This window comes from Podarcis cretensis, assembly GCF_951804945.1.
Source record: "Podarcis cretensis genome assembly, chromosome: 5".
Lineage (NCBI taxonomy): Eukaryota > Metazoa > Chordata > Lepidosauria > Squamata > Lacertidae > Podarcis > Podarcis cretensis.
Genome location: NC_137174.1, coordinates 96,315,797 through 96,334,656, shown reverse-complemented (window position 1 = coordinate 96,334,656; position 18,860 = coordinate 96,315,797). Strand labels below are relative to the sequence as shown.

Genomic DNA, 18,860 nt, shown 5'->3' with positions numbered 1-18,860 from the left:
ATGGTGCTGAGCTGGCGTATGAAGATTTATTTGTGTACTACCTCTGTCCATTTTAGAAAGGAATGTGATATGTTTTTCTTGGTTCCTAAAGGAGATCCCAGCAGTTTCTCTTGGCCACCATAAAATCCTACTCTCAGTATGAACAGGAGCAGCTGAACTAACATTATTTTAAATTTATTTTGCAGGACAACCATTTGATCCCTCCATGCCCATCTCTAATTCAGTCTCCAACGTGATATGTGCTGTGGCTTTTGGTCACCGGTTTGCTCTTGAAGATGAACAGTTCCAGAAGCTGATAGAAGCCATGGATTTTGTCCTAACATTTGTATCTAGCTTTGTTCATGGTGTGAGTAGTCATTTTCATTTCTACTATGCCAAAGAGGTCTCCCTAAATACCACAAATCAGTATTTTGATATTGATCTGAGATAAGGGCCACTTATTATCTCACAGCCTGATCAATTTCTCATGATGACCATTGAGATTTTTTTTAAAAAGGAGTAGGAAGAATTTGTCCACTACAGGAGACTCTTTGGAGGAAAGATGGGATAAAAATGGAACAATGACCTTCAGAACAGGTCATCAAGAGCCCACCAAAGGGGACAGAGGTGAACAAAATAATCTTCTCAAGAAGGGAATTACATAGTTTTGTTGCCATCATTGAAAACTAAATGTATCTACTCTCTAGCCACTTAGCAATGACAATGATGATGGCGTCCATGGTGAGGCTCCTGCAGCCAGCCTTGGCTGGAAGTTTTTAAACATAAGTGAGACCTGCAACTCAAGCACTGTCCCCACTGCTAAGGAAAGCAGCTCCCTTCTGTATGACCCAGTTAAACCCTTTTTCCAAACTTAAGTTCGGTTCTCCACATTTCTACATAGATTCCTGATCTTTAAAAAAAAAAGGACTCATGAAACTTCATCAGCATTTTTCTGCTAATTTATCCTAATGCACACATTTGTTTGCAATTTTGCCTGATATACACATTTCTGCAAAGCAGTATATTGTAGGATTGTATGTTATTTTCACAATTATATGCATTTTAAGGCACACAAAACCATATCATTGCATTTCCATTTTTGTAAGCATCACTTGACTGGGAAACTACAGGCAAATTTATATCAGCGTTCAGGGCGCATTTTGCAAAAATGAATTTTATTACTGTGAGCAGTTTCTGCGCTCTGGGCATAATACTAAGCCTAAAATTTCAGATTAAAACTGCAGAATGGAAGGAAAGGAGGACCTTTTTCTGCCTCCTCACTTCCAGCTTTCATATCTCAGTTTTTAACATTGCTTTATATTAGTCCAATTTTTATTTTCTAGCTCCTTATGTATTCAGAAAATGTAAGTAATTGATCTTTAATGAGAAAACAAGGAACGAGAAAAAACATCCTTCTTCAAGGTTTAGTTTTTTGTAATGAAAGATCAAAATTACTTGACTGACTTTTTTTTCCAAAATGAATTTTTATTGGTTTATCATTATATATACATATAAACAAATACAAAATATAATACATAAATTACATGTGTCATATCCAGTCCATGAATCATATATATATTACATAGTTGTTTTAAGCTTTAGGCAAATTTGCTTTTAAATGTGAACTTACCTGAATTCCCCCCCCCACCCTGTTCTCCACCCACACTCACCTACCATAAAAGGCCACTAACTTGTTCCAGGAGGGTTCCTCTGATTGTGCCCAGTTTTGGAATGATGCCTGGGAGCTGGAAAAATATTTTCAGCCATAGCTTTTTTTCACATTTTCAGCTAGGGATAATTCACAGAATCCAATCATTGTGAGATTCCAGAAAAGCGATAGACACCTTCCTTCTTCTTAGTGAGAAACTAATATGCTAGCCCTGAAGAATAATGCAGATCATGTTTTTTAAAGTGCTAATCCAAAGCACAAACGGTGTGACCAAGCTTCCTCATGGTAATGGCAGCATTTCTGCTATCTTTCCTTTAGCTTTATGAAATGCTCCCATGGCTCATGAAACATCTCCCAGGGCCCCACAAGAAGGCCTTGTCCTGCTCAGAGATGGTGCTTTCATTTGCAAAGGAGGAGATAGAGAAGCATAAGGAGAACCAGTCTCTGCATGATCCACAGGATCTCATTGATTTCTATCTATTTCAGATGCAAAAAGTAAGTATCAGCTTTGAAGTTGACTACTGCTCATCCAAGGACTCATTACATTCCCTGTTACAAGTGAATACTAATCTCTTGCCTGGAAACCAGCATCTTTTCTCCTGAATCTCAGTTGAAAATGGCATTGAGTTCCCCCCAAATATTTCTCATAGTCAATTTAGTTGCTAAAGTGAGTTGACACCCATCCATTAGCATTGTTAAAAATGTGAGTGGAAAGAGGTGGAAACCTAAGTGTGTTAAGGGGTCTTGCCTATGGAGCATTCCCTCGGTACATAAATTTATTTGGATTGATGTTCATCTGACATTCAAATGTGGACTGAGAAAACAGAAAATCCTAAACAAAATGCTCTTAAACTAGAGTATGACTTCAAATCCCTATCTCATCTATCGTCATATACTAGAAAGGACAAATGTAAATTCATCTTTCACTCTCTGAACAATGCTTACCATGATGACAAACGAATGGTGAAATATGTTTAGTGTTAAATACCATATTTCACCATAATTTCCACATTTTTATGCCAATTATTCCTTTCAAAAAAGGGGGTGCGACGATTATTTGGTGAAAAACCAAGGCACGACCCTTATGTGAGGAAACTGTTTTTATTAACGGACTTCCGGGTTAGCGCCATCGGTAATGGCGGAATCCTTCTGACTAGGAAGGATTTGCCCCGAGGAAATTGGGTCTGTACCGCTACGGCGAAAGCGGAGACCCTTCAAAAATCACAGGCGGATAAAGCCTGTGAGCGTGGGATTCAGCGGGCACCTCTTGCACCCCCCAATTCATGGGGAAACCCGACTACGGGTTCCGGAGTGAAGCGGGGTGAGCGGCGCGGTGCTGTGAATTGACTGCTTCTTCCTCAGAGCGAAGCCGCACAGCCGTTACCGGAGAGCGCTGACCTCTTCTTGTGACAATTCAATCTTTAAAACAGCTACCCGTGAGTAGGAAAAATTGGAAGCATTAAAGGAGGAAAAAGACTTAATTTGGTACCAAAGCGGGGAGGTATAAACAGGAAGTCTGCCTTCCACTTTTGTAAATAGATCAAAGAAGCAAAGAGGATACAAGCTAAAGCTTTGGAAATACTACTGGAAAGGGCTAAATTCCTAACACAAAAAGTATCGAACCCCCCCCCCCAGGAAGCAGGGGAAGGAGGGGGGAAGCTTTTGGACTATATATACCTGCAAGAGAGAGGGACAGAAGTTAAAATCCACCCGCTCAAAACTTGGGAACGGGCTGCCAATAGACAAAGACTGTCGTGCTTTGAATTGCGTATTAACTGTGAATAGACCACTTGCTGACAGCTAGCTCAGCAAGAGAGATACATTGTTGTTAGCTGTCCTCTTCTGCTCTTAAAAAGAAGGAAGTAACTGGAAAGTAACAAAAAAATTGGAACTGTTTATTTTTTGCTTTGTTTGAGCTTAAAAGGTGTCATTTTGGACTATTGCAACTGTTTTCCCCTAGAGGAAGTTCCTGAAATTGAGGGGAATTTTCCACTTGCAAAAACAAACTGTGTAGCTGGGATTGACCTTGGCTCTTCTATTGTTTAAGTGTTATGGCAGATGGGAAAGAAAAAGTAGACTTGTCACTCCCAGACAAAATAACAAGGTCTGGGAAGACTTGGCAGCGAAGGCCATCAGCCGCTGGTCTCTCTACCCCATCTGTGACTGTACCAACACAGTCTAAGCCTAGTGGAATGTCATCAGAAGAAGTTTTAGCGATTGCATTAGCCAAGATTAATGAATCTTTGGAACAACTTAACAAGAGGGTCGAAGAGACAAATAAGAGGGTTGAAGGAGACAAAGGTGAACGTAGACGCAGCAACCACTAAAATTGACTTAAATACAGAAAGCTTAAATAGCTTGGGACAAAAGGTGAACACTAATACAGAATCTATTCAGAAATTGTTGCAGGAATCTACTTTGACCCGACAGACCGCAGATGAAGCTAAGGAAAAAGTTGCTGCTGTGGAATTTAAGATAACACAATTGGAAACAGAGAGAGTCCCAGATCTACAGAGGCAAATTGAGGACCATAAATTGACGCTTTCTATGATTGAACTTAAGGGAAAACAGACGAATTTAAGGATTAGAGCTGTACCTGAATTGGAGAAGGGCAGTTTGATAGATTTTCTGACACAGGAATTTGCAGAGTTTTGGAAGTTGGATTTTAAACAAGAAGAAATTAAAATCGTGAGGGCCTTCAGACTGGGAAGAGGAGGGAAGAAGAACAAAATAAGGGATTGTTTGATTACCCTCCGATCTAAAGAAGAGAGAGATAAAATTTTGGGTCTGCACTTTCAGAATACTTTGACAATTCTGCAGTCAAGAGTGGAAATTTTATTATTATTTTTTTATATATAAAATTTTTATTAGGTTTTCACATTTTATAAAACAAAAACAAAAACAAAACATATATATTTTTAAACTCTTATTTTCATTACCCCCTTTCCCTGACTTCCCCCCACCCCCTCTTCATACATCCCAATTCCAAAAATTAGTTCAGCAAGTTCTTATCTCCCATCTTTAACATATTATTCTTATTTTTAAACTTAATCCTTTTTACTTATCCAAATTTAATTTATCCAATTCTCTTTTAAACATTAAATCTTTTTTTTTCTAAGGTCGACCTAATTACCCTTCCACGAATTTCTCCCTTTGTATTTTTGTTAATTATATGTCATAATGGCCAAATACAAAAGTCATAAAATTTTGAAATTCTGTTCTCCCCTCCCTCCCTACCCCAGTTTCCATCCCTTCCCAAGCAATTATCCTAGCCCGGATTCCTCACATCAGAGGCCTTCAAGTCTCTGTCAGTCTCTCTCTGCCGATTTTGTTAGTAGCCCTTTTTGTTGGTCCTCAGGTCTCGAAGGAATTCTATCTCAGTCACATCATATTTTCTTCCATCCAAGATACTTAATAGCAGTTGCTGCAAAAAGTCAGTTGATCTCCCATACTCAAGGAGGAAGTCCCAATCATATTTCTTTACTCTTTTGAATTCCAATATTCCAAGTGCTCCAGGGACTTCCTCCTTCATCTTTCTCATCTTTCGCAGATTTGTAATCCAAAGATCTTCTTCTTTATTTCCTGACAATATGGGCTTCTGATTGATATTTTCCTGCACTTTTTCCATTCCTTCTTTTCTCTCCACCGGTTCCAAAGAAGTTTTTTTCTGGTTCAGCTGCAGATTCCTTATCAGGCAAATCCTTTATGCATTCAGCAGAGTCGTTTGTTTTGGAATTCAAGGTCATAAGTTCTTTGTTCATAGCCGTACTCTGCTCTTGCAGGATTCCCACGAGAAAAAACATTCTTTCTATCTCTACCAGTAATTTTCCCTCTGCAGCCATTGTAATGTCTCTAGTTCCCCCTAGGGGAATTACAGTTGCTTGATAGTCCTTTTCCAACAGCCCGTTACTTTGTTGTTTATGACTACGTTGTTTCCAGCCACCTCAGTTCAAAAGCAACACTTTTAGTTCAGAAAGTTATTAAATAACAAAGTTCTTAAATTTTAGCCGCTCGTTTGACAGCTCCTTTGACAGCTGTCAAACTCCTTGTTCTTTTTCCTCCGGCTCACACACAGGACGCTCCCGGGTTCGGGAGGGGGGGTTACACAAAAGCTTCCAAAACTCCTCACTTTCTCTCCAGCACAAAGACTTCTTCTGTCAAACTCATGGAAATATTTTTTATCTAACACCAAAAACAGTACTCTCCACCTTAGTCCACCGATCCTTGCTTTAGATCGTTTGTAGATAGGGGGGTGCGGACTTCCCTTTAGCACATCCCCCGGTTGTACCGAATTCAAAGATATAGATTTTAAAGTCCAAATTCCATTCTACTCATGGGTTATTTGTTTCCAGTCCGAATTTTGGGAAAAAAGTCAGCGCTGTCCGGCCATGGCACGCGGCTTCACTCCACTGAAGTAGCGGTCTACTCTCAGCACCACGCCGCTCCCCGTACCCTCTCCGTAGCCTTTAAAAAGGCTCTTCGTGGGTCAGGGAGGGCGCTTAAAGGTGCCCACCGAGTCACCAAGTCTGCAGGCTTCCGCGCCTGCGGTTTCTGAAGGTCCCCGCGTCGCCGGCGCGGTAGGACCCGTCTTCAGCAGAGCCGATTCCCTCCGGAGCTCGGAGGGAATCCGCCATTAGCCGATTGCGCTAACCCGGAAGTCCAAGAGTGGAAATTTTAAAAGATATTCCGAAACATCTTTTGGACCTTAGGTCCAATTTTGGAGATTTGGTTGCCCTGCTGAGAAGGAATAAAATCATCTTTTTTTAAAAAAAAATAGATTTTTATTAAAATTTTAAAGGTTGCATGAGTAATAAAAAAAATAACAGCAGAAAAACACCCAATTAAACCAAAAAAGAAAGCAAAACAATACATAAAAAGAAGTCCCATCAAAGAAAAAAAGATAAAAAAGGAGAACAGACAAAAAAGGAAAAAAATGCATACAATCAAAAAAAGAAAGAAAAAAACAAATCAAACCTTTACATAACTTTCTTTCTTTAGCTTATTTCCTTGACCTCCTCACACCTCCCCTCTTTGTATTCTGGTTCAGTTAGATATTTCAGCAAATCCTTCACCTTTGTTTTCATCCTAATAATTTATCTTAATATACTGTAATTTAACATTCTCTTCTTTCACCAATTAATCATCCATTTTTACTTTGTTTAAATCTTATTTCTCGTTAAAACTAATATATTTGAACTTAATCTCTTAAGACATTTCCCCTAGGGTCATAAAAAATTCATTCCACGATTTTTCCATCTCTCATTAATTTTTTTAATCTCCATATATACACTTTAAATTCCCAATTTTCTTCCACCGTCTCCCCTCCCCGGTCTCGGCCCCTGCCATCAGTTCCATCAACCTCCCAGCGTCCATCAACCTGGAGATCTTATATCCGAGGCTCTTAACTCTTCTTCAATTCCCTTTTGCTGATCTTCTTGATAATCTTTGGTGCTAAAAAGCAGATCTCAGGGGACCTCCAAGCCAACGATGCTTATATTCCTTCTTGACAGGTCTGCCAGATTTCCATAGTTAAAGCTAGGGCCCATAAAGTATTCCAAAACTTGTTTCACAATTCTTCCAAGTCCGAAGGCCCCAAAAGCTCCAATCTCCTCCTGGCTCAAATTCATATTCCAAAAGTCATCCTTTCCTTTTCCAGATCAGGCCAGGCACCCATCTTCAAAAACTGGCTTCTCCTAATTACAGTCATATAAGGCCTCAAGTTGTAATCCTCCATTTGCCTCTTTAGGGTTAAGGCTCCCCCTTGTTTTGCTTTGTACTCAACAACAGCAACTTTCTCCTTCTCTAATTCATCAATTTGTTCAGTTAAGAAAGATTCCTGTGCCGGGTTCTTGTCGACTTCTATGCTGATACCCACTTTTGTTCCCAAAATGTCAATCTTAGTAGCCATGACATCTATCTGTTTATGCAGCTTTCCCAACAAGATAGATTGTCCTATTCAGTACAGACGCTACTTCTTCCTTTGCCGACATTCTTAAGATGTTCAAGGTCAGAACTAGTTTCTCGCAGTCTTTATCTTAAGACCAATTTCCCAGCTGCACTCTTGTAACAATGTCCCAAAACTCCCTCTAGAGGAAGACAGTCTCCATTTGTATCAGTCCTTTCCAGCACAATTCCAAAAGTAAATTAGTAACAGTTTCCAGTTACCTTTCCTTCTTTTTAAGTGCAGAAGTGGACAATAGAAACAATGTCTTTCTTTTAAAGCTAACTGTCAAATTTGTCCTGTTTACCGTCGATGCACTTTTTGCAAACCGTTCCCAGGTTCAGAGACGTGAAGAAAATAGAACTAAGAGTTTGGTAATCCTCCCTCCCAAGGTGAGGTGGCGTGATCTAGCTAAGCCTGGCAGGATACTTTACTCTATGGTCTTAACCCCTTCATGTATTAACTAGAGTTAAGTATGCTGGCTATATGAAGCTGGGTATATCCAACAGTTTTGATGACTATACTGTTAATGGCCAACATCTTTTCAGTGTCCTGTATATTGCCTCCTGTTATTCTACTATTTTGTTAATAAAATTATTTATTTATTTTTTTTAAAAAAAGAGAGAAGGAATAAAATCATCTTCAGGTGGGAATTTCCCCAAGGAAGGCCTATCCTTCAGCTTTAAAGGAAGAAAGATAAAAATAAGATCAATTGAGGAAAAAGAAAAGTTTTTGGGAAATCATGGAGAAGACCTGCAGAAAGAACTTGGAAAAGAGCCAGGAGCTCTGAATATATAGCATCAATCCCATTCTCAAAACCCCGTCCCACTCCCATTTCTTTTAAATTTCCCTTCATAAATTTCCAAGAAATATTATCAAAGGCCTTCTCCGCGTCTATAAAAATTAACACTGCTTTTGTATTAATATCTGTTTGCAGAAGTTCCAAAATATCAATAATGTTCCTTGTGTTAGCAAACAAATGTCTACCTGGGAGAAAGCCTGCCTGGTCTTTATGAATTACTTCATTTAATACTTTTTTGAGTCTACTTGCCAAAACATCTGCGAATATTTTGTAATCCACATTTAGAAGGGAGATGGGACGATAGTTCTTAAGTTGTGTCTTTTCAGCTTCCGATTTTGGTATCAATGTGATGAAAGCTTCTTTCCACGATTCCGGCGCCCTCTTCCCCTCCATGATTTCATTGCTGACCTCCATCAGTGGTTGTATCAGATAGTCTTTTAATGTCTTGTAATACTTGGAGGTCAGCCCATCTGGCCCTGGGGATTTGCCCAATTGCATGTTCTGAATGGCTTGTTCAATCTCTTGTCGTGTTATTTTGCAATTCAGGATTGATCTATTTTCTTGTGACAATTTTGTTAGTCCATTTTTTTCCAAAAATTGTTTAATCTCGACCTCGTCTTGCGGCCCTTGGGTGTATAATCTTTTGAAGTATCTCTGGAAGCACTTTCTGATCTCCACAGGGTTCTGAATGTTTCTTCCTTCAATTTCTAAATTTGTAACTGTATTTAGTTTTTGTCTCTTCTTCAACTGCCAAGCTAGCAGTTTCCCACATTTATTTGCCGATTCAAAGGTTTTTTGTTTCATTAGTTTAATCTTCCACTCTATTTCCTGGTTTATCAATTTAGAATATTGTGCTTGATGTAGTTTGATTTCTCTCAGAGTCAGCTGTGACTTCAGATTTAATCTTAACTTCTTCTCCAATTCTTTAATTTTCTCCAAAATCTTATCTTTCCTCTCATTTTGTCTCCTTTTCTTTACAGCATTCTGTTGTATCAAGAACCCCCTCATTACAGCCTTACTTGCGTCCCAGATAGTTCTTTTTTCCACCGTAGTGTTCATGTTTATCTCGAAATAGTCCTTCAAGGCTTTTTGTGCCTTCTCAACAATCTCCTGATCTCTAAACAAGTTGTCATTCATCTTCCATCTAAAGGAACCGGTTGGTAGTAGTGTCATGTCCATCTTCGTTGCATTATGATCGGAGCAGGTCTTTGGGCAGATTTCCACCTTTCTGACCTTGGGTGCCAGACCTCCAGTTATCCATATTTGGTCGATTCTTGTCCAAGTCAGCTGGGCTTCAGAGAAAAATGTTCCCTCTCTTCCCAAGGGGTTCTTCGTTCTCCAAATGTCGATTAAGTCCATATTGTTTGTCATTTCGAAGAAAGTCTTTGGTAGTCTGCCATCTTTTGTAACATTTTGGCTTTGTGACTTATCTATGTTGGTTGATACGACCCCGTTCATATCTCCCATTAAAATGATGTTGTTATAGTCCAAATAGTCCAGCATGGTCTCATGCAACTTCTTATAAAATTCTGATTTCCCCTCATTTGGCGCATAGATTCCTAATATCAAAAATTTCTCTCCTTGATGTTGTATCTCAATTGCCAAAATTCTTCCATGCTCATCTTTGAATAGGAGTTTGGGTGACAGGCTTTCTTTTGCATAAATGACCACACCTCTCTTCTTTACTCTGTCCGAAGACATAAATTCCTGGCCCAGTCTTTTATTTATTAACACTTTTCTATGAAGCCTAGTCACATGTGTTTCTTGCAGGCAAATAATGTCCAATTGTTCTTTTTTTAATATATGAAATATTTTCCTCCTTTTTTCCGGAATATTACAGCCATTTATATTCCAGCTCAGAAGTTGCAGAGACATCCTGAGACAATCTGGTTATTTTTCCAGGGGTGGTATCTTGTTCGCTAAGTCTTCAGATTCCAAAGGTGACGGTGCCGCCGGTGCTCCAGGCCCAAAAGGTAGTTCAATTCCTTTTTGAAGGTCCTCTCCGTTTGTAGTCAGAAATTTGTCTCTGTCTTCCAGTGTTCTAATTTTAACCTTCTTCCCTCTGAAGGTAAAAGATAGTCCCTGGGGAAATTCCCAGCTAAAGATAATTGAGTTGCTCCTAAGCAGTTTAGCCAGTTCAAGATAGGCGGATCTAAGGTCCAACAGTTGTTTAGGAATATCTTTATAAAACTCAATTCTTCTGTCCAAAATGTCCAGTGACTTTCCGTAATGTAGGCCCAAAATCTTATCCCTTTCCTCCTTTGATCTCAGTACTATCAAACAGTCTCTGGGCTTTTCTTTCTTTACAAGTCTTCCAAGCCTGAAAGCAGACACAATTTTAAAGTCCTTTTCCTCTAAATTCCAGAACTTGGAAAATTCTTTAGTCAGAAACTCAGCTAGATTGCCTTCTTCCACTTCCGGTATCGACCTTATTCTTAAATTACTCTCCCGGTTCCGCAGTTCAATCATAGATAAGTAGGTCTGATGTTCACCTACTTGTTTGCAGATTGGTCTTACCTCTTTTTCAAAATTTTCTAATTTTTTACTAGTGTCCTCAACCAGTTTCCGATTTTCTAACGTAGCCTCCGTCAGCTGCCCAATTGCCTGTGCGTTCTGTGATACTTGTCCGGTTAATCTATTTAGAGTTTCTGTATTTTGATCAATTTTAGCTGTTTGTTCATCAACTTTCTTGTCCAGAGATTCCCCTCTCTTGTCCAAAGATTCCAATTTTTCCAAGATTTTCTCTAGAATAGAAGCATTTGCTCCTGAGGCCATATCTTCCAATTGTAACTGTTCAGTTTCTCCCTCTCCTGCCCTTGACAGAGCAGCAGCTTCTTCCTCTGAAGGCAAAGTGGGCACAGATGATCTACGTGCCTGAGAGACTGAGGTTAAAGTTGTCAAAGTTGCTTGTCTAGTTCTTCCCCTCCTTCTTGTGCCACTCATTCCAAAGTTATCTAAAAGTCAAGGTCAAGCTGAGTTGTTCCCACGAGAAAGCAGCGGCCCAGAGAAAGACAAAACAGGAGGTCGGGGAAAAGGAAAGTAAAATAAAGTCACTGCTGTAAATCCCAGGTCCTCTAGAGGGAGCTTGAAATGTCTCAAGGGAAGAATCCAATTCTAATAAATTTACAAGAATCAAGTTCAATATCCAGGGACCTTCAATAGGAAATTTTAAGCAGAGTTGGTATTAACAGCCACATTGTATCAAACAGTGCATACTGGTACTTCAATTGATGCTTCAAAGTAGCAAGTCCAAACCCTCAGATTTTTACAAGTTCTGATACACAGTAGCCAGAGCTGCAAAACTGACAGCTCAAGTTACTCAGGCAGCTCCAGCACCTGGGTTTCTCATCCAAATTGTAATTCCAATAGAAGAAAGGTATCACGTTGCAGATAAAAGTCAGATAGTCCAGTACTTAAAGTCCTTATTTTATTTAAAGAAAGTTCACTGGGTGCTCAAATCAATTTAACTGAAGATTCTTTTAAAATCTCCACTCCTCCAGCACTTTGCGTTGAAGTTCAATGACAGCGGAAGACGGACTTCCTGTTCTGCGTCACTCCGCTTTCAGCCAAATTCAGTAATTTAGTCTCAAATTATTTAAAGTCCTTCTTTACTCACGGGTTGTTTTTTTCCCGAATCAAAATTTCCAGGGAAGAAAGGTCAGCGCTCACCGGCAGCAGCAACGCGGCTTCACTCCGCAGATTGTGAAACGACTCACAGCGCCGCAACCCCCTCCACGTTCCGGAGCTCCTTACGGGGTTCCTTCTGCGTTTTGGGGGCCGCTTCAGGCGCCCGCCGAGTCTCAGGACCACAGGCTCTTGCTGCCTGTGGGTTTCCAATGTGGGTCTCCGCTTCGCCGTAGCGGACGACCCAGTTTCCGCGGAGCTTCCCCTTCACAGCAGTAAAGGGGCCGCCATTGCAGTTCGCGCCGCCTCCGGAAGTCCTAAATTGATAGTTAACAATGTGGTTACAGAAGAGTTTAAAATTGAAAAAGGAACATGACAAGGCTGCCCCATTTCCCCTCTGCTATTTATTTCGGTTCTGGAGGTGCTCTTGAATATGATCAGAGGGGACCGGTTGGTGGAAGGAATCCAGGTCGGAGCGAAACAATACAAACTTAAAGCTTTTGCAGATGACCTAGTTTTGACCCTGCAGGAGCCAGAATCTAGTACGAAAAGAGTGTTACAATTGATTCAAGACTTTGGTCGGGTGGCGGGATTTAAATTAAACAAACAGAAAACTAAAGTGCTGGAAAAAAAATTGACAGATACAGAGTCAGAACGGTTTCAGAGAGAGACAGAACTAACTGTGGTTAAAAAAGTAAAGTACCTAGGGGTAAACATAACAGCAAAAAATCTGAGTCTTTTTAAGGATAATTATGAAAAATGTTGGTCAGAAATTAAGAGAGACTTAGATAGTTGGACAAAATTGAAACTTTCTTTGTTAGGCCGAATTGCTGCTATCAAGATGAATGTATTGCCAAAAATTTTGTTTTTGTTTCAAACATTACAGATTGTGGACAAGACGGAGTGCTTCCGGAAGTGGCAGAGAGATATTTCTAAGTTTGTCTGGCAGGGCAAAAAGCCAAGAATCAAGTATAAGATATTAACTGATGAGAAAGAAAGAGGGGGCTTTGCCCTGCCAGACCTAAAGTTGTACTATGAGGCCGCAGCTTTCTGCTGGCTAAAAGATTGGCTACTTCTCGAAGACACTGATGTATTGGATCTGGAAGGTTTTAACAATGCTTTTGGTTGGCATGCATATCTATGGTATGACAAGGTTAAGATCAATAAGGCCTTTAAGAACCATATTGTCAGAAAAGCAGTGTTTAATGTCTGGACAAAATACAAAGACTTACTGGAAAATAAAACTCCAAGGTGGCTTTCACCGCTGGAAGCTAAGGCCCGAAAAAGACCCAATATGGAGGCCAAATGGCCAAAATATTGGGAAATATTAGAAAAAGATGGAGATAATTGGAAATTGCAGAGTTTGGAGAAAATTAAAGATAAAGTGCGAGACTGGTTACACTACGCTCAGATTAACGAAGTTTTTAAAAATGACAAAAAGTTAGGGTTCCGGGTGGAGAAATCGAAATTGGAAACAGAACTGTTAGAACCTAAGACTAAGATACTCTCAAGAATGTACAACTTGCTGTTAAAATGGAATACACAAGATGAAATGGTTAAATCGGCTATGATAAAGTGGGCACAGGACATTGGGCACAACATTATGTTTGAGGACTGGGAAAGGTTGTGGACCATTGGGCTGAACTTCACTGCATGTAATGCTTTGAAGGAAAATGTAATGAAAATGATATATAGATGGTACATGACCCCAGTTAAACTTGCCAAAATATACCATTTGTCTGATAATAAATGTTGGAAATGTAAAGAAAATGAAGGAACATTCTTTCACCTCTGGTGGACTTGCCCTAGAGTGAAGGCTTTCTGGGAAATGATATATAATGAGCTGAAAAAGGTATTTAAGTATACCTTCACTAAGAAACCAGAGGCCTTCCTTTTGGGTATTGTCGACCAGAAGGTGTTAAAGAAGGATCGAACATTTTTTATGTATGCAACAACAGCAGCAAGGATACTTATCGCTAAGCATTGGAAAACCCAAGATCTACCCACACTGGAAGAGTGGCAGATGCAGCTGATAGATTATATGGAACTAGCCGAGATGACTGGCAGAATCCGAGACCTGGGAGAAGAGAAGGTTGAAGAAGACTGGAAGAAATTTAAGATTTATTTAAAAAAGTATTGTAATTTGGTTGAATGTTAAGAAGGATGCTAGATCATAAATAATTGACCACCATTAAATTAGACGGAATTAGGATGATAAGTAGATCGAGGAAAATATAAATCATTTGGAGAACAATTAGATTATGTTTAAGAGAATGGGACCTAAGAATTTAAATAAGATGATAATTTGCTGTTTAAAATTTTAAGACGATGTAAGTGGGAGCGGGAGATGTGAGGAAGTCCAAAGAGGTTTTGAAAATATGTTATGATATATGCTATATTGTTGACTATTTTTGCATTTGTATTCAAAAAATCTTAATAAATATTTATAAAAAAATAAAATAAAATAAAATAAAATTCAAGGGGGGGGGGAGGAAAAAAGGCAATACTTGGGGAAAAAAAGGAAAAAAAAGAAAAGAAAAGAGCCAGGAGCTTTGGACAGAAGTTCACCAAAAAGAGGGAAACCAACACCATTGACAGAACTAGATCAAGCATTGGGTGCTGTTGGAGGAGAAGCAGAGTAACTACATCATGGCACTGCAAGTATTAAGCTGGAATGTGAATGGACTCAACTCCCTGAAAAAGAGACGGAGAGTCTTTCATTTATTAAAAAAAGAACAATTGGACTTGATTTGTCTACAAGAAACACATGTGATAAGGCTACACAGGAAGATTTTGAGTAATAAAAGATTAGGACATGAATTTATCTCATCAGACAAAGTTAAGAAAAGAGGAGTAGTACTTTACGCAAAGGAGAGCCTATCACCGAAATTTTTAATTAAAGATGATCAAGGAAGATTTGTTGCAATTGAAATTCAATCACAAGGAGAGAAATTTTTGATAGTAGGCATTTATGCACCAAATGAGGGAAAATGGGAATTTTTCAAGAAGTTACATGAGACTCTGATGGACTATTTGGATTATAACATGATTCTGATGGGAGATATGAATGGAGTGGTGTCTACTAATATGGACAAGGCACAGAGACAGGTAGTCACAAAAGATGGTAGACTACCAAAAACGTTTTTTGACATGACTGACAATATGGATTTAGTTGACATTTGGAGAACTAAGAACCCCTTGGGAAGAGAGGGAACTTTCTTCTCTGAGGCCAAAATGACATGGACAAGAATTGACCAAATTTGGGTAACTAGGGGGCTGGCCCCGAAGATCAGAAAAGTGGAAATTTGCCCTAAAACTTGCTCCGACCATAATGCTGTGAAGATGGAAATGAAACTAACACCAATTGGTTCCTTTAGATGGAGGATGAATGGCACTTTGTTTAGGAATGAAGAAGTGATTAAGAAGGCCCAAAAAACCTTGAGAGACTATTTTGAGATAAATATGAACACCACTGTTGAAAAAAGAGTAATTTGGGACACAAGCAAAGCGGTTATGAGAGGATTTTTGATACAACAGAATACGATTCAAAAGAGAATTCAAAATGAGAAAAAAGATAAGATCTTGGAGAAAATAAAGGAAGGAGAGAAGAAATTGAGAGCGAAACCGACTTCCGGGTTAGCGCCTCCAGCAATGGCGGAGCTCCTCCGATCGGGAGGAACTTGCTCCGTGGAAAGCAGGGTCTGAACCGCCACGGCGAAGGTGGAGACGATTGGAAATCACAGGCGGAAGAGCCTGTGAACTTGGGATTCGGCTGGCACCTTTTGCGCCCCCCTACTCGCGGGGAGACCCGGTATCGGGAATCTGGAGCGATGTGGGGTGAGTGGTGCGGTGCTTTGAATCGACCGCTTCTTTCACAGAGTGAAGCCACATTGCTGCTGCCGGAGAGCGCTGACTTTTTCCTGTGGACAATTGGATTTTAAACAACAACCCATGAGTAGAACGGGAAATTGGATTTCTAAATACTTTAATTGGCATCGAACGGGGAAGGCTCAAAACAGGAAGTCCGCCTCCCCTTTTTGTAGATAGACTGAAACAAAGTATTCGTAAGCTAAGGTTTTGGAAAGCTTTATGTAAAGGATCAAACTTCCATTGATTGAAACTATAAAACCCCCCTTGGAAGCAGGGGAAGAGGGGGAAAATTTTGACCAAGCGTGCCTGCAGGAGAGAGTGGAAATTAAACTACCACGTCTCTGAACCTGGAAACGGGCTGCAAAAAGAAAAAAAAAGGAAAAAGTCCATTGACAGTGAACAGTACATATTTGACAGCTAGCTACAAGAGAAAGATACTGTTTCCATTGTCCGCTTCTGCGTTTTAAAAGAAGAAAAAGTAACTGAAAATTGATACTATTTTTCACCTTTGGAATTGTGCTGGAAAGGACTGAGTTTTTGAAACTGTTACAAGAGTGGAGTGGAGTCATCCAGCTGTAAGATAAGGACTGTGAGAAACCAGAATTTGACCTTGAACATCCCAAGAATGTCGGTTAGGGAAGATTTAGTGTCTGCATTTTATAAGACAAATTATTTGCTGGAAAAGCTTCATAAACAGATAGATGCTATGGCCACTAATGTTGTCATCTTGGGATCAAAAGTGGGTATCAACACAGAAGTTGTCAAGGATCCGGCACAGGAATTTATCATGACTGAACAAATCGTTGAGAAGGAGAAGGAGAAAGTTGCTGTGGTCGAGCCTAGAGTAATACAGGGGGGAGCCTTGACCTTGCAGATGCAAATTGAGGATTACAAATTGAGGCCCTTTATGATTGAAACTAGAAAAAGCCAGATTTTGAAGATTGGAGCCTGGCCTGGTCTGGAAAATGAAAGTAGGAGAGATTCCCTAATGCAGGGATCAATTGACTTTTGGGATATGGAGCTGGGTCAGGAGGAGATTGGAGCTTTGGGACATTTGGATTTGGAGGATTTTTAAAACAAGATTTGGAACGCTTTATGGATCCTAGCTTTAACTATGGAAATCTGGCTGCCCTGTTAAGAAGGAATAAAGGCATTGTTGGGATGGAGCTCCCCCGAGATCTGCTTTTTAGCACTAAAGATTATGAGGAAGACCGGCAGAAGGGACGTGAAGGAGAGTTAAGAGCCTCGGATATAAGATCTCCAGGTTGATGGACTTTTTGGAGTTGACAGAAGGGACGGCAGAGGCCGAGACCAGGGAGAGGAGACGGTGGAAGAAGATTGGGAATTTAAAGTTTATATTTGGAAATTTTGTAAAATTTAATGAGGGAGAGAAAAATTGTGGAATGAATTTTTTATGACCCTAGTGGAAATGTTTTAAGAGTTTAAGTTCAAATAGATATATTAATTTTAAGGAGAAAAAGAGGGAAAGGATTTGCTGAAATATTTAATTCAATTGGAATACAAAAAAGGGAGGTGGGAGGAGGTCAAGGAAACAAGCAAATGAAAGATATACTATGTGAAGGTTTGATGTGTTTTTTGCCTTTATTTTTCTTTTTTCTTTTTTCTTTAACCTTTTTTTTTTGCTTCTCTTTTTTTCTTATTTGTATGGTATTCTTTTTTTTAATGTGATATATTGTTTTGTTTTTTGTTTAATTTGGTGTTTTCTGTTTGATTTGTAACCCACAAAATCTTAATAAATATTATTTAAAAAAGAAAAGAAATTGAGAGCGAAACCAAAGTCGCAGGAGATTTTGAAAGAGATAAAGTTGCATCAAGTACAATATATGAAAATGATGAACCAGGAAATAGAATGGAAAATTAAACAGATGAGACAAAAGACATTTGAATCGGCAAATAAATGTGGAAAACTGCTGGCTTGGCAAATGAAAAAAAGACAGAAACTTGTCTGTATTCATGGTGATGTATTGTCTTGTTTTTTCTTGCTTAATTTAGTGTTTCCTTTTTGTAATCTTTAAAATTGGAATAAATATTATTTTAAAAAAGGAAACTTTTTATTAACAAACATAATTATGTTTCTATTGCTTATTACTTGTTACTAACTGTTTTTGGTGTGATTGGGATTCATGGAATATGCATGAACAGGTAAAAGGTAGAAGGTAATTCGTATTGGGGCAAGGCAAATGCATGCACAGGGCCGGCCCATCCACGAGACAGGCTGTGAGAGCTGCCTTGGGCAGTGGAATGCCATCAGGAGGCATCTCTGGGGGTGTGCTGCCTAGCCAGCTGCTAGTGGAGAAGCAAAGTGGGCAGCTTCTGGCAAGATTTCACCAATATCTTTCAAGATCTCCCCCAGCCCCCAGTTGCTGTTGCCACTTTGTGGGCACTGCTGTGCAACCCAGGTAAGCAGGCAGCAGCAACAGTATGGCAATGGTGGCAACATATTCTCATTTCACCTCAGGCGGTGTAAGAGGACACCCCACCCCTCATGAGGCATGTGGGGTGGTATGTTAATAAATGTGTGTGTGGGGGGGAAATAAAGTAAGTGCTGAAGGACAAATTGTAAGGCATGTAAATGACATGTCACTTTCCCCATTTTCAACACCAGAGCAAGAATGACCCAGAGTCCACCTATGATGAAGAAAACTTGGCCCAGTGCATTTTTGACCTCTTTGTAGCAGGGACAGAGACAACCACCGGTTCTCTGAAATGGGCACTTCTCCTCCTGGCAAGTCATCCAGATGTCCAAGGTGAGAGAGGAGAGCGAGGGCTTCTCTTGATCACTAGGGTGGACCATAATTCTTTAAAGGCTTCATATTGGAAAGAGTTATACGTGAATTTATGATGGAAATTATGGAAGGCAAATGTTATTGACTTTCATGACTTTCATGTGTGGAAAGCTCATTCTCCCCCCCCCTCCACTTTTATGGAACCTATAATTGTAGGGTTGGAAAGGA

General features: G+C 39.7%; 1 protein-coding gene across 1 annotated transcript in view; it reads left to right on the top strand.

Annotated features, from left to right (window-relative positions):
* Positions 1–18,860, top strand: part of LOC307217049 (cytochrome P450 2J4-like) — a 62,521-nt gene that overhangs the window by 39,212 nt on the left and 4,449 nt on the right. Inside the window, exons 4-6 of the mRNA XM_079978062.1 lie at positions 186–346; positions 1,967–2,143; positions 18,512–18,653. Of these exons, the coding sequence (XP_079834188.1) occupies positions 186–346; positions 1,967–2,143; positions 18,512–18,653 (480 nt within the window). The remainder of the gene's footprint in view (positions 1–185; positions 347–1,966; positions 2,144–18,511; positions 18,654–18,860) is intronic.